The sequence below is a fragment of the Phocoena phocoena genome, chromosome 7, assembly GCF_963924675.1.
Source record: "Phocoena phocoena chromosome 7, mPhoPho1.1, whole genome shotgun sequence".
Lineage (NCBI taxonomy): Eukaryota > Metazoa > Chordata > Mammalia > Artiodactyla > Phocoenidae > Phocoena > Phocoena phocoena.
The window spans coordinates 88451335-88465791 of NC_089225.1; the positions used below are offsets into that span (position 1 = coordinate 88451335).

At 38.9% G+C, this 14457-nt stretch overlaps 1 protein-coding gene across 3 annotated transcripts in view; it reads left to right on the forward strand.

The window, feature by feature from the left end:
* UNC80 (unc-80 homolog, NALCN channel complex subunit) overlaps positions 1–14012 on the forward strand; it is a 238039-nt gene extending 224027 nt beyond the window's left edge. Inside the window, exons 59-64 of one of the 3 annotated variants that reach the window (XM_065880023.1) lie at positions 554–692; positions 3170–3226; positions 10036–10117; positions 11025–11136; positions 12140–12339; positions 13614–14012. In XM_065880023.1, coding sequence (XP_065736095.1) covers positions 554–692; positions 3170–3226; positions 10036–10117; positions 11025–11136; positions 12140–12339; positions 13614–13880 — 857 coding nt within the window. In that variant the 3' untranslated portion in view covers positions 13881–14012. The remainder of the gene's footprint in view (positions 1–553; positions 693–3169; positions 3227–10035; positions 10118–11024; positions 11137–12139; positions 12340–13613) is intronic. The other 2 variants (XM_065880022.1, XM_065880024.1) reach the window with 2 other exon arrangements.
* The last annotated feature ends 445 nt before the right edge of the window (positions 14013–14457 follow it).

Sequence of the window (14457 nt, forward strand, 5' to 3'; positions counted from 1 at the left end):
ATTATAGTCCAGCTTTTCTGAAATCTTTAATTTGCAGATGCCCCTTGATTTTTACAAATAACCTACTTGTAGAAATGGACAAGAAGTTTACATATATTTCATGAAGGCTGTTTGAGGGTGGGAGATTTGTAGATGGGAAGAATTATCCTTCATCCCTTTGTGCAGATTAAAAACCAAGCCCCCAAAGGTCTTTTTTTTTTTTTTTCAAGATGGAGATACATTCATGAAGTTTTACTGAAGCTGTTTCCCTCACCCAAATGAAGTAACCAGTCACTTTAACTCAAAGTTCTGTTCGTATTCTCAAAATGACACTGTTCAGTAACCCTAGAGGCTCAGCTGTTAAAGTCTCTGGTTTTATAAAAATAGTGAAGATGTTTCTTAAGGCCCCAAAGGTCTTAGTTTTGAATCTGTACAAAGGGATGAATGATAATTTAGCTTTAGATACTGCCCTAAGTTTGCATACAAGCCAAGGATGGAACCCAAGTACAAAGCTGGTCTGGGTTTTCTGGTCCACATCACAGTTTCCTAACACTCCCTTCTCTGGCCCTTTCAGATGACTCTGTCAGCATGCCCAGTGTGGTAAGTGAACAAGAAGCTTACCTCCTGAGTGCCATTGGAAGGAGGCGGTTCTCCAGCCATGTCTCCAGCATGTCTGCACCTCAGGCTGAGGTGGGCATGTTACCCAGCCAAAGGTAAAGAGCCACGAATATGTTATACTCTGCCTTTGGGGGCAAAGGTAGAAATTCTGAAAACTCACTCCTGTTATTCTAAAAAAGGACTAAAGAGAAGCAAACAATCAATGTTGTTAAGTAGACCATTCAAACAACTTTTCAACGAGGGTTGCACAGGCAACAACTTGCGGAGAGTTTTCTAAGCCAGGCCAGTAGAAGGGATCTCAATTTCTGATCCAAACATTGTTTCTCCTTAAAATTTTTTTATAAACAGATATATGGTCTTCTTTCATGGTCTTCTTTCATATGACATTCTTGTATTTCGGCTATAACATCAGCTAAGCTAATAACGAGTACCTGGCAAGTGTATAGGACTAGCTTGATATATGTGGTAGTTTAGACTTCTGGTGTATCGTCAGTATTTAGTTGGAGGTAGTGATGCTTAACCAAGCAGAAGAAGACCTATGCCCCTATGTGTGACGTTGGGCAGGTCATTTAACAGGAGCCCACTCTTTTCTCCTCTGTGAAATGAGAGGTTAGCTAAAGTTGGTCTTTAAGGTAACTTCTCTACCTAGAGAGTTTTATGTTTCCATAGCTAAACTCTTTAAAACATTTTCTTTGGTGTTCTCTGCCCTCTAAGAATATAGATTTAAAACTTTATATATATAGTTTACCATATATATGGTTATATAGGAAATGATCTGACATAAGAAATAAAACATTATCTATTTCAGAGGCAGTATTTTTACTTCAGAAACTGAATTCTTTAAAAGAATCAGTCTTATGTGTTTTTTATCTAGTTTGTTCTTTATTCTTATTACCTATAGAGTCATTGTGGTATAACTTATACACGGAGAATAAGAACAATCAGGGCACATTCTAATGATCAGATAAAATTAGTTTACATGCAGAAATAATTACCCTAGATCTATACCCTTTAGCAAATCATTCCTGAACTGTACAGATGAAATAAAATTTGCGAAATAAAGCCAAACTTTGGAGAATATTGAAAAAATAGGGGGAAATGATAAAAGATGAATAAGTAAATTGCATACTTAAAAAGAAAGCATTATTTATGTACTATTGAGTTATTACAAAAATTGCTAGTATATAAGGATTACTATCATTGTAAGAGATTGCTTTACCTACCATTTGGTAATTTCTCTTTGAAAAGGAAGTCTTATAAATAAAATATATGAACAAAATCAGAGCCAAACTATAAAATATCCAAAAAAAGATGTAAAGCCATACAAGCAGTTAATACTGGTAAGTGGTGATTTATGTTTAATTGCTAGAAATGTGCAAACTTCTATCAAGAATAAATGAAAACTATCTAGCAGTCTGTCTAAAAGTTTAAATTAGGGAATTTTAAGTAAAGAGTTTTTTGGTTATTTACCTAAAATAACTAGGCCATCAATTCCCTTTGTACATATCCATTAAGGAGTTATCTCATTTCTGGGGAGAAAATTTGTTCTATTACGGATATACTAGAAATCCAGCAAAATAATATAGTTAAACCCTCTGGGCTAGGGAAGGTAATTATGTCTCTGTGTGTTAGGGAAAGCCTCTTTCTGGGGATGGTTGCTATTTTTACAGTATACAATTAGGTGAACAACAATTCTCTAGAGGCGGGCACTCCAATTTTCTAAATTGTTTAATTCCATCCATTTTAACAACTATTTATTGAGTGCCTCGTGAGTACTTAGCTCAGTGCTAGGCACTGAAGGAAAGGGAGAGAAAGTATAACAGTTTCTGTTCACAAATTCCCAAATCAGTGTGATCCAAATAAATCGATAAACTAATTATTCTTTCACCAACCTGACAGGTTTCTTCTTTTGACATTTACAATTCAGTCACTAGAGGATGGAGTGAGGACGTAAATGCGAGTTCCATGTGAATTTTCCAGGGTTATCTTCCTTCCATTTGTTTACTTGCATTTTCACTGCAAAATTAGCAGGTGAAGTCGGGTTCTTTCTTTGCTTTTCTTAATGGCATCAGTTCCAAGAGTTGGGTTGTGGCAGTTCATGGTAAGTGGTTTCTGTGTGATCATGTCATAAGACACAAGAAAGAAGCAGGATCCTAATCAATGAAACATCTGTACATATGACAGGTGAAAAATCATAACCACCCAGCCAGATGGTTACCAAAGGAATGATAGTTTTGTCTTCTACAGATTCGTTCTGCAGTGCGTTCCAGAGCTCCCGTGTCCATTCGGAGCTCGTTTTAAGTCCCAACTCTTGACCAATAAATAGATCACTCACTCCTCTGAGAGTCGTATCCACCCAAAGCCCCTCCTCCCCGTTGCCTTGAGTCCTAGGTCTTGACAAACCCAGCACAAGGTGAAATGGTTGACTGTCTCCTTTTCCTTCCTTGTTCTGTTAAATTTATTTATTTATTTTTGGTCCTTGGAAGCAGAAAACTGCATGCTTTTTTTCTTTTTCTTTTATTTGTTTGCATTTTCTTTCCCTAAATGCTTCATCTCCCTACCCCTCCTGCAGTGAACCTAATGTCCTCGATGACTCCCAGGGCCTGGCCGCCGAGGGCAGCCTCTCTAGGTACAGTGTCAACACTACCTGTGTATTGGTGTCTGTGCTGGGAAACGAGCTGTTCCCTGTCTCCTCTGTCTCTCTGTCTCCTCTCTCCCCGTCTTGACATCGATTTCCATTCCTTGCCCTTTGTTGCTCATAAACACACGAGCCTGGAAGTCAAAGGTGTAGCCTCCTTTATTTTCAGCTTCAGAGCTCAATCAGAGATGGCCTAAAAAGTTAACTTTAAAAAAAAAAAAAAAAAAAAACTTCCTGGAGTTCTCCTAGGGGCTTATCCCATGGACTGTCTCAGGAGTTTGATATGCAAAATGTTAAATTTATCCCACCTAATCATTTTCTCCCCTGCTGATATTCCTTAAGAAACATTTTTTTCAGAAGCCTTTTCATACAACTCCCCATCATTAGGAAGCCTCAGTCCAGACAGGTCTTTCAGCTAATACCGTGGATGATAAGAAAACAGTGATGCTATAATAAGAATACCAATGTCAGTACGATTTATATAATTCCCTCTCTTTGGTGCATGCAGCATGACAGGCTATTATAGTAGCTTGTTCAAACAACACTTACATAAAGAATGTCTATCCCACCACGAAGATGACCACCAAATTTGCCATGAAATATCAGACACAAACATTTCTTGGTGAGAGAAGTCTTACGATGCAAACAATGTAATGGCTTAGCTATTGGTTTAAAGCTTCAGAAAGGGGGACTGCACCTTTAACACTCAGTTAAACCACGGCAAACATTCCTAATTTTGTGCTGTTGATTCACACCTCTCAACTAATCCTCATTAGGGGTAATGCTTCTTGTTCTTGCTAAGAGTGCCTTTGTTCCATCTCAAGATAAAATATTCCCTTTCAGGTTTGCATTATAGAGTGAGTTGCACCCGTGTTTATTGCTTTATCACAAAGAGGAGGAAATGTTGAGAGGCCGTTCCTGTGAAAGGTTGTCCTTTGTTTTCTTTGCATCTTGTTCAGATTTCACATTTTCTTCCACAGTTGAAAATGGGAAATTTATTCCATCATCTGGTGTATCTTTTTTTTAACTGGCCCCGTAATTCATGACATTCATTTGTGTTTGCGAGCCCCTGCCTGGACAGGTCAGTCTCTTATTGGTGGTAAATGTGGAAGTGCTGCAGAGTGCAGGCTTAATTCCATTACCGAGAGCTTTGGGGATGAGGAAGAACGCAGCAGTCCTTAGGGAGGTTTCCCTTCATTGTTCACAGTGTTGGAAGAGCTCTGAACCAAGCCTAGCACTGTGACCACTGGTTTCAAAGCATTCATTTGTTTAATGCTGAATATTACATACAAGACAGGAGAACCTAGTTAGGAAGATGATTTCAATGTCCTGTTGAGAGTAGAAAGTATTAAATCAGACTTCCATTGGGCTTTGTCCCGGGCCTTTTCTAATTAGGCCAAATTCTATTCTTGCTGAGTAAAATGCTAGTCTGGGGTTGGTGAGAGAAGGCAGGAATTTGAGTTGATTTTTATAAATTCTCCCAAGGACTTGGCCCTCTCTGGCAGGCTTAAGGGTTCAAATGACTGATCTGGAGTTGTCTAAACCAATCCAATCTGCTGTAGGTCCAGTGTTGATAGGAATAAACCCAAAGTTCTTGCTATCTGAGGGTGGTTCAGAGCCAAAACTATAGGTTTTATCTACAGTTGAATTAGTCGCTCATGGGAGAACACTGATGACTGTTTTAGATCATCTGTTGTTGATCTGTTACTCCTGTAACTGGTGTGTTTTAGTTCTGGGCGTCAGTTACCTGGATTCATTTGTGGTCATTAAGAAACCAGAAAATGAGGCACTCACTTTGGATTCTAAATAATTCTGTAAATGCAGAGGCGTTCCAACAGCCGTAGCACGTCCACCTTTGCCATACACTGCAAATCATATCTCTTGAATTCCATCATGTCACCAAGTTCTCTTTGGAGGAGAGGAACTTTGGGCATTTACTAAGAGGTGGGTTTATAAAGGATATAGATTTCTTATATTTGGTTTCCAGGCTTTCTTATTTTTGGCATGAAACTTCTTTGTGCTGCAGACTCTTAAAATCCTAAAGAAGCAGTAAGACATTAACAATGTAAGTTACATTTAGCACATACCTGAGCACTCAGGACCTAAAAGACACCCAGAGTAATCCTAAGGAAAACCTGACTCCAAAGCTTAAAGAATATCAGTAAGCAAGCATGCCTAACGGAAAGTAATAAACCCTGTTCCTCCTCCCAACCCCACATTTTGATAAACTTTCTGGGGATTGGCTTTTGAAAGAGCACTTGTTTTAGGCAAAATGGGCAAGTTGGTCTGAGGGCTAAATGAGGAAGAGACCAGGATAATAGTATAACCTGATGAATAGGTGGACACCAATAAAAATTTTGCAGACCTTTAGAAAATTTCTTCTAGGCTTTTTCTTTAACCTGTGCTAACTGGTTTCTTATAAAGATTCACGGCAAGAAGTATAAGCCTGTTAGAATCACTATGCTGAGAAAAAATTTTGTCTTTTGGAAATTAATAAACTGCAATAATATTTCATGGAAGAATTCTCTTCTTTAAGAGTGTTGCTCTTAGAAGTACAGAAACTTCACTGGAGTTCTTCCCTCCCTGTACCCACCCACAAGTACATACACCATGGACCATATTTTCTCTCCAGAAGAATATAGACATACAAAAAGTTATTCAAGCACTTAAGCCTAGAAGTTTATACTTGAGAGTTAAATTTGGTTTGGACACGTTAGAACATTTTGAAAGGCAGGAACTGACAACCAAATATAGCTTAAAAAAAAAAGATTACAACGCTATTTGATTCTGTAAGGGTAATTTTAATTGCAGTGGAAAATAAGAATGTGGCTCAAGTTTGAACAAGATATGCAGTCTGGGTGAAACAAAATAAAAATAACCTATCCATCTCATGATCATCCACATTTTCAAAGTATGCAAACTTGGCAAGTACTCCCAAATTACAAAGAAAAGATTAAAACAAACTTTTAATGATCATCCACATTTTCAAAGTATGCAAACTTGGCAAGTACTCCCAAATTACAAAGAAAAGATTAAAACAAACTTTTTATGCAGCTGAGAATTAATAGCTAAGAAAATGTGTGTTGTGATACCCAGAGAAGTGTACTTTGCCAATGCTAAATCAGTTCTTATAGGATAACTGAGATCCAGATTATTTCCCCTTTTTATCTGATTCCAGTCTCTAGTCTCTAAATTCTGTGGCATTTAAAATATATCTTCCTAGGGCTTCCCTGGTGGTGCAGTGGTTGAGAGTCCGCCTGCCGATGCAGGGGACACGGTTTCGTGCCCCGGTCCGAGAAGATCCCACATGCCGCGGAGCGGCTGGGCCCGTGAGCCATGGCCGCTGAGCCTGCGCGTCCGGAGCCTGTGCTCCGCAACGGGAGAGGCCACAACAGTGAGAGGCCCGCGTACCGCAAAAAAAATTAAAAATAATATATGTATATTTTCTTGGATGTTGTGGAGGCTACGTAAATTTTAAACAATAATCTTTTACTGGGAAAGGGAAGAGTAGGATTTTGTCCACTGTTTATGTCTCTGTCCTCTATAAATGCTTTATGGCTCCTTCAGTGCTGGCTTTATGCATTCCCATCACAAGGCAAGCACTCAGGGAAAATGGCTACTCTGTGTGCTTTGTACTCCCCCTACAGATTTCTCTAACCATATTAAAATTGAAACTAAAAGTACAGATAAAAGCAATGAAAATACAAATTCATTTTCTCTATACTAGTCTCACCCAGTACTTCTACTTAAAATTTTTATTTATGAAATCTATTTCTAGATTGAAATACACTTTTTTTGTACTTTGAGATGAGTGATATAAATTTTTGTTGTATTACTGAATGGCCCTTTGTTCCCCTGTCCTTTAAGAAATACCATTAGTTATATATTCCATTAGGAGATACATACGTGTTTATACACTCCAATCCAAGTCTTCATGCTGAAAGAAAAGAGGTCATTTGTGCCAGAATTGTCTTCTAACATTGTCTAAATTTCCCTAGCTTGTAAACTGCTTCCTTGCATTTTGAGTAAGGTGTTTTTGGTTTTTGCAGAAGGTTGAGTCACATCAGTTCTGCCAAGACCCAAGTATATTTACTTCTCTAAAATCCAGATCGTTTGCCATAGTAATGTTGTTTAGTGACTCAAAAATACAAAGGATGATTTTAACTTCCATTTAGAAAGTTTTATTTGCTTTTATACTTATGGTCTTGCCTTTTTATTTGGCAAAACAGTGGAAGTCAGCCATTCTCAAATTCCCAAGATTAAAATTTTTAGGGAATCAGTTTTCCCCAGAGAGATGCTTCAGGCAAACACCATGGTCTTCTGGTTGGTGTTAACATTGCACACCTGATGGTCCACACATCACAAATCCTACACGTGACGGAAATACTACATGACATGGGGAGAAAGTAAATTGAGACCACTTTTTATATGCAACTCTAATTTGATATAGACCCGAACTTACTTCTTCTGCATAGGTAACTTCAGTTATTAATTTCTCTGTTTATTATTAACATATCCTCTTCATGCAGTTAAGCCAGACTTTGATGTTCCAAATATAAACATATTAGCATCACATTCTCAGGGAGAATATATATATATGTATATATTAACTGAGCTGTATTTCCAAGGACACATCCTATAATCTAATCATTTATATGTGCATTCCATTGATGAAATACTATATCATTTACATAGAACAGCTAATTACTAAAGCTATAAACTTGATCCATTTCTTAGATATAAGCCTCTCTATCCATAGAGAAAATTTTGATGCTTTTGATCCTCCCTTGGAATAATCATGATGAAATTACCATTGTTTTGACATTTAACACTCCCTGAACAACGTGTATTTCTTTTCTTGCACCATTTTTTTCCTCACAATCTCAGATTACTGAATTAAATGAGACAAGCGGACTGCCTCTATTTCATTTTCTCTGCCCAAATATTTTTAAGACATTTTATTACCTACTTCCTTCTAGTGGTCTAGAAGCAATAAATTCATTACAAGTGTAAAACAAGGAAGCATACTATGTTACATCACTTTTCATATTCAAATCATTTTACATCAACTAACTTCTTTTCTCTACCTTAATGGGAGGTAGGTGGTAAGTATTAACCTCCCTTTACGGCCAAGGGAACTGAGGTAACATTTAGATGTCAATGAAGAATCCATTCCAGTGAAAGCTTTGCTTGGTGTTTGGGAGAAACTTGTTTCTACTTTTGTGCATATGGTAATTGAATACTCTTTCCAATTTAAGACACGTTAAAATGTATAATTAATAAGGAGATGTCATTTCAAACATGCCAGCAGCTTAGTCTGGATTGCTTCTCAGACTTTATTGCACTGTTCCTTTGGGGTAATTTTCCATCTTCATAGAAAGATCATCTATGGTACAAGGCCATATATGTATAAAAATAATGTACATTGATCTTTTGAACTTGATATTCAGGAGAACAAGAAAGTTTAAAAAACGTCTGTTTTTAAAACTCGTTATGGAATTTTGTATTGTGTATCCCAAATGGTCTAATTACAATATAATTACATGCTTATTTCAGAAGAACTATGATAAACTCCATTTGGGAATCATTGATTCTCTTCTAGTGGAAATACGAGTAAGCCTTTTAAAAAATGACACGTGACTGTGTCAACCTTGTGATGATTAACTAGTTGTTAATAAAACAGGGGAAACGTCTGATTGTCCATCCTGCCACCTGCACGGAGACTGTATTTAGGTAGCTCATTTTTTTAAAAATAGCAATGAATGCATACAGTCTTTCCTTCTCATGGACAGTTGCTGACGCTGCATTCCTCTGTGGAATATTTTACTGTCAAAACTATTTGCAGATGACTCTCCTTTTGCAAAGGCAAAGCAGAAATTAATTACCCATTAACCAAATAATCACATTGGCATCATCCACAGGATTACAGTGTTCTCTGGGGCACGATACATTTCTTTTTTTCACCTCCACTCCCATTATACATTCCTATTATACATGCATGCAGAATGAAAAATGATCATGCGTCCATGACAGTGTTTTCAGCTTCACCCAACACTAAAATAGGAACCGCTGCCAGCAGTCATTTTTGCATATATAAAAGACACATACACAGTGAATTTGGGGGGAGCAGGTTGTCGCTTTTATAAATTGTGTATTATGTTTGGGTGCAGCTGTTCGATATTAAACTTCTAAGTTGTAATGACAGCTTAATTACTTTGCCAGCCTTTTAAATCTAAAATCATTTTTACAAGACATTTAATTGTCTATCTATGCGACTGTTCGTTTACTCAGTCAGAGAGACTTCAGGCTGCAAACATGTGTTGAATGTGACCCTTCACCCAAATGGTTTCTGTGTCTGATGTGTTTGATATTCGTTCATCTTATTTTCATTTAAATTGAAAAAATTTAAAAGGTGTTCCCATCCATGTGATAGAGTTGTACATGTTTGTTCGTCACCACCTCTCTCCTTACCCTTGAAAAAAAAATTGAGATTAGCGTATAACATCTTAAGCCTTTTGGTGGCTTCCAAACCAGGGGTGTGATGTTTTGCTGAATGATAGATCCGGCATCAGAGATTGAAAACAGAATCTCAATTTTGGCAGCTTGGGGCTACAAGGCCTCGTCTTCCCTCCTAAACCTTTGAAAACTCCCATCCCGGGGATTCTTTCCCAACCTTCCTTCAAAGATAATGGTATCTTTGAAGTGCCTGTTTCCTGTAAGTGATTTTGACTAACACCCACCAGACAATGGTCCTGTGTGCTTGCTCCAGGGCACACTAACACCGCTGATGCTCTCAACAGGGTGGCAAGTGTGCAGAGTGAACCTGGCCAGCAGAACCTCCACACTCAGCAGCCGCTGGGGAGGAAGAGGGGCCTGAGGCAGGTAAGCAGACCCTGGAAGGGCAGGAGAGTCATCCTGCGAAATGCAAGGTCTACTCAGTTTTTAATGCCCATGTATATTAAGATTATATTTTACCTTCTCCCCGCCCGAAATAAGCAGTACAGAACAACTTTAAAACATGGTAAGTGCTTGGGCAAGCGGAGAGTTTGGGGCTTCTTCTATTTTTAGCTCTGAATCTTCTTATTAGCAAAGCTGATCACTTGGTAAAATAAGTGGGCCTATATTTTTATTTGCTCCCTATCCAGAAACCTTTGCCAGCCAAACTACTGACAATGGAAGATTTGTTAGAAGGTTGATTTAAGGCCAAGATTAATAATTCAATTTAAAACTGAAATTGAAGTAAAGATCATCTTTATAAAGTTCCCTAGGTGGGGTTCCTTTACGTTACTGTCTAAATAAAAATCTAAATGAGGCTTTGTGCTGTTTCTTTGATGGGAGCATCCCAACACTGATTTGGAGACCAGACATTTTCCCAGTACCTGAGGTGTTTTTCATCAACCTCCCCTTGAGAGTTAGCATATGCTCAGCTACAGCTTTTAGGTGAGCAAAGGCTGATTGGTAAGCAATCATTGTTAGTTTTGTATCCTTAAATTCACTGATATTCTCACTGTGACTATTTCAAATTATGTTAATGTTCTTAGGATATATAAAGGAGTAATAATCGTAAGATAGAAGTGGCTAAGGGGCAGCCAGAATCAAATACGTACTTGTATTTAAATATGCAGAAAGAAGTTTATTTTATTGGCTATGAATGTTAAGGAACAACCATAAGACTCCACAGAGACCCACCAAGAAGGGAACAAACCATAGTCAGAATCCTCTGAGCTCAGTCTTTCCTCCCAGGCAGTTAGACCCTTCTTGCTAGTTTTCTTCTGCCCGTTCTCTTTAGCTAAGACGTCCTCTACTATCACGTCAGAAGACTCAGACTGAATCCAGAAACCGCCATGGGGCTCGGCTGTCAACCACCCGCAGGAGCATTCAACCTAAAACGAAGCCATCTGGTGAGGCCTCCTGTGTCCCTTCTGGCTACACATTGACACATTGCCCTGCCACACAGCCAGGAAGGCCTGCAGAGACTGAGCTCATGCAGATAAGCACACCTTTGGGGAGCCACTAGGAAAAGGGACGAAATTTCCCAGGAAACTTGAGTGCCTTTTTTCGCTCACCTTTCCCAATTCCATCCCTCCCCTCATGCACCTAGGAAATGGAACAGTCCAAGGTAAACCACAAATGCTATGAAATTTGTTGATAGAAGGTTGTGTTTCATTTACCCAAGCCAGGAACTGGGTTTGTTATATGTCTTACTGAAGACAAAGGAATGATGAATAATAGGGACTTTTAAATCTTGTTGGCAGTTGTTATGAGCAGTGACCAAGTTCACTTAATGATCTATGCCAATTTTGGTTTTATGTAAAAACTATTTATGTGAAAAGGCTATTAAAATTTTTTTTTAATAAATTAATTTTTTAATTTATACTATTTATTTTTGGCTGTATTGGGTCTTCGTTGCTGCACACAGGCTTTCTCTAGTTGCGGCGAGTGGGGGCTACTCTTCCTTGCGGTGCGTGGGCTTCTCATTGCAGTAGCTTCTCTTGTTGCAGAGCACGGGCCCTAGGCGTGTGGGCTTCAGTAGTTGTGGCATGCGGGCTCAGTAGTTGTGGCGCATGGGCTTAGTTGCTCCACGGCATGTGGGATCTTCCCGGACCAGGGCTCGAACCCATGTCCCCTACGTTGGCAGGCGGATTCTTGACCGCTGCGCCACCAGGGAAGTCCCTGAAAAGGCTATTTTATGCAATAATGATTTTTATACCCAAGTCCTAGTCTTTGTAAGAAGGTGAAATCAATACATATACATGATAGTCTAATCTGCTCTCATTTACTGATAAACCAGCAATGTCTTTACCAAGAAAAGTCAAGTCAGGAGACACTTGTTAAAACTAATTATTAAGCACTGCCAACCTACTTTCCTCCTATTCTATTTACTGCTCTACTTCTGACCTACAGCGGATCAGAAACGATCTGTGACCTTCATTGAGGCTCAGGCAGAGCCAGCCGGTGCCCCAACAGACATGCTTCCTGCCACAGGCCAGCCACAGGGCTGCGGCCCAGCCCCATCCAGGAAACCAGACGGAATGGACAAACCAGTGCTCACGTCTTCCCCCGCCATTGTTGTTGCTGACCTTCACAGCCTGTCTCCCAAGCAGGTGAGGGCACTGGAGAAACAGGCAAGTCTTGCTCCTTGCATACTTCTGTCTGGGAACCATTGGGATATGCAGATGTAATCCGTATAACTTAAGTCTGGGTCTGTAATGTTTTGTTAGACAGACACTGGTCCTGTCATCATGAAAAAAAAAAAAAACTGTAAAGTATATGGCCAAGAATACATCTACTTAAGAAGGCATAAGACAAATCTTCATACTCTTTGTTATGAAAACCCTAAGAAGAAATATTTCATAGTTAAAATAACCATTGAAAACCAGTATATAATACATGATTGACAGTTCAATTCAAAATATATATATAAATAAAGTTACCAATTTAGATGAAACTTTTAAATATAGAACCTTCTGAATCCTGTGAGAGGAACTTTTGTTTTGATCTTTTTCGTCGTTGTTTTGATCTTTTTCGTCGTTGTTTGATATTTTCTTGTTGTTTTGATTTTTTTTCCCTGCTTTTTTAAAAAAAATTTATTTATCTTATTTATTTTTGGTTGTGTTGGGTCTTGTTGCTGTGTGGGCTTTCTCTAGTTGCGGTGAGCGGGGGCTACTTTTCATTGCGGTGTGCGGGTTTCTCATTGCAGTGGCTTCTCTTGTTGTGGAGCATGGGCTCTAGGCGTGCATGGGCTTCAGTAGTTGTGGCACACAGGCTCAGTAGTTGTGGCTCATAGGCTCTAGAGAGCAGGCTCAGTAGTTGTGGCACACGGGTTTAGTTGCTCCGCGGCATGTGGGATCTTTCTGGACCAGGGCTCGAACCCATGTTCCCTCCATTGGCAGGCGGATTCTTAACCACTGCGCCACCAGAGAAGTCCCTTTTTCCCTGCTTTTGATTTTTATCATTAAATTCCCATAGGTCCCACGTTCTTCTCATGTGGTGTTTAAAGAAAGCTAAGGGGCAATATACTGTATACGTTTGTAAAGTCTTTAATGGTTAAAAAGCAGAAACTAACACACCATTGTAAAGCAATTATACTCCAATAAAGATGTAAAAAAAAAAAAGCATCGTAATACCATTGTCTCAATTTTATCCTCACAGTCTACAGGATAAGTGGGGCAAAATATTATGCTCATGCAACAGGTTAGAAAACTGAGGCTTAGAAACTTGGAAGGGCCTATCTGAGGTCTCACATATACCAAAGGCTAAAACTGGGTCCACCCTTGGGATTCCTTGTCCAGTTACAGCTGTACAACAAACATTCTTTGATCCTTTTCCCTAGTACACATCCTACCTTTCCATGATGTTATGATCCTTTTGGTCACAGGGTGAAAGCCTCCCAGCTGAAGAAGGAGAAAAGGAGGAGGACACAGAAATACAAGGTGCTACAGCACATAGCCCCCTCTCTACTCAACTCTCAGACCCTGATGACTTCACAGGCCTTGAGACATCCATCCTCCTACAGCATGGAGACACTGTCCTTCACATCAGTGAGGAAAATGGCATGGAGAACCCCCTCCTGTCCAGTCAGTTCCCTTTTACTCCCACTGAGCTAGGGGAGACTGAGGTAGACCTAGATGAGTCTCATGTTTAATTCTGTACCTTTTAAGAGTTGTAGGTGTAGACAAGATGTGGAAGGGGTCACTTTGCTAAAAGTTGAAAAAAAAACGTGCTTGGAAAAGATGAAAACATAGCACTTTACACTCAATGGGTAGCACAAATCCCAGTGGATTTTGCTGTCGATGTGCATATTGTTTCATAAACATCTTTTAAAAGTCAATGGCTAAGATGGTTTGGTTGTGTGAAGACCATAAAATCTAGGGAGGAATAAAGGGAAAAAGCCATTTCACTGCACATTGTTTATGATTCAAGAAGCCTTGAGCAGTTGAAAATGTATACTGTTACAGAGCTGCTTACCTAGGAATATTAACAAATAATGTGTTCTAAAAACAGAAAGCAATTTTTTGAGGTTACATTATACATCTCATGCAAATGTTTATTTTTCTAATTTCAAAATCATTAAATCAGGTGGCTATACAAGTAGCAATTTATATAAAAGTAATCAATAAGGAAAATATTAGTTTGGGGAAACTTGATAGCAAATAAGCCTGCAGCCATTTTTTTTTTTTTTTGATCAACAATACAGCCATTTAGAAGAAGAAAAAATACTA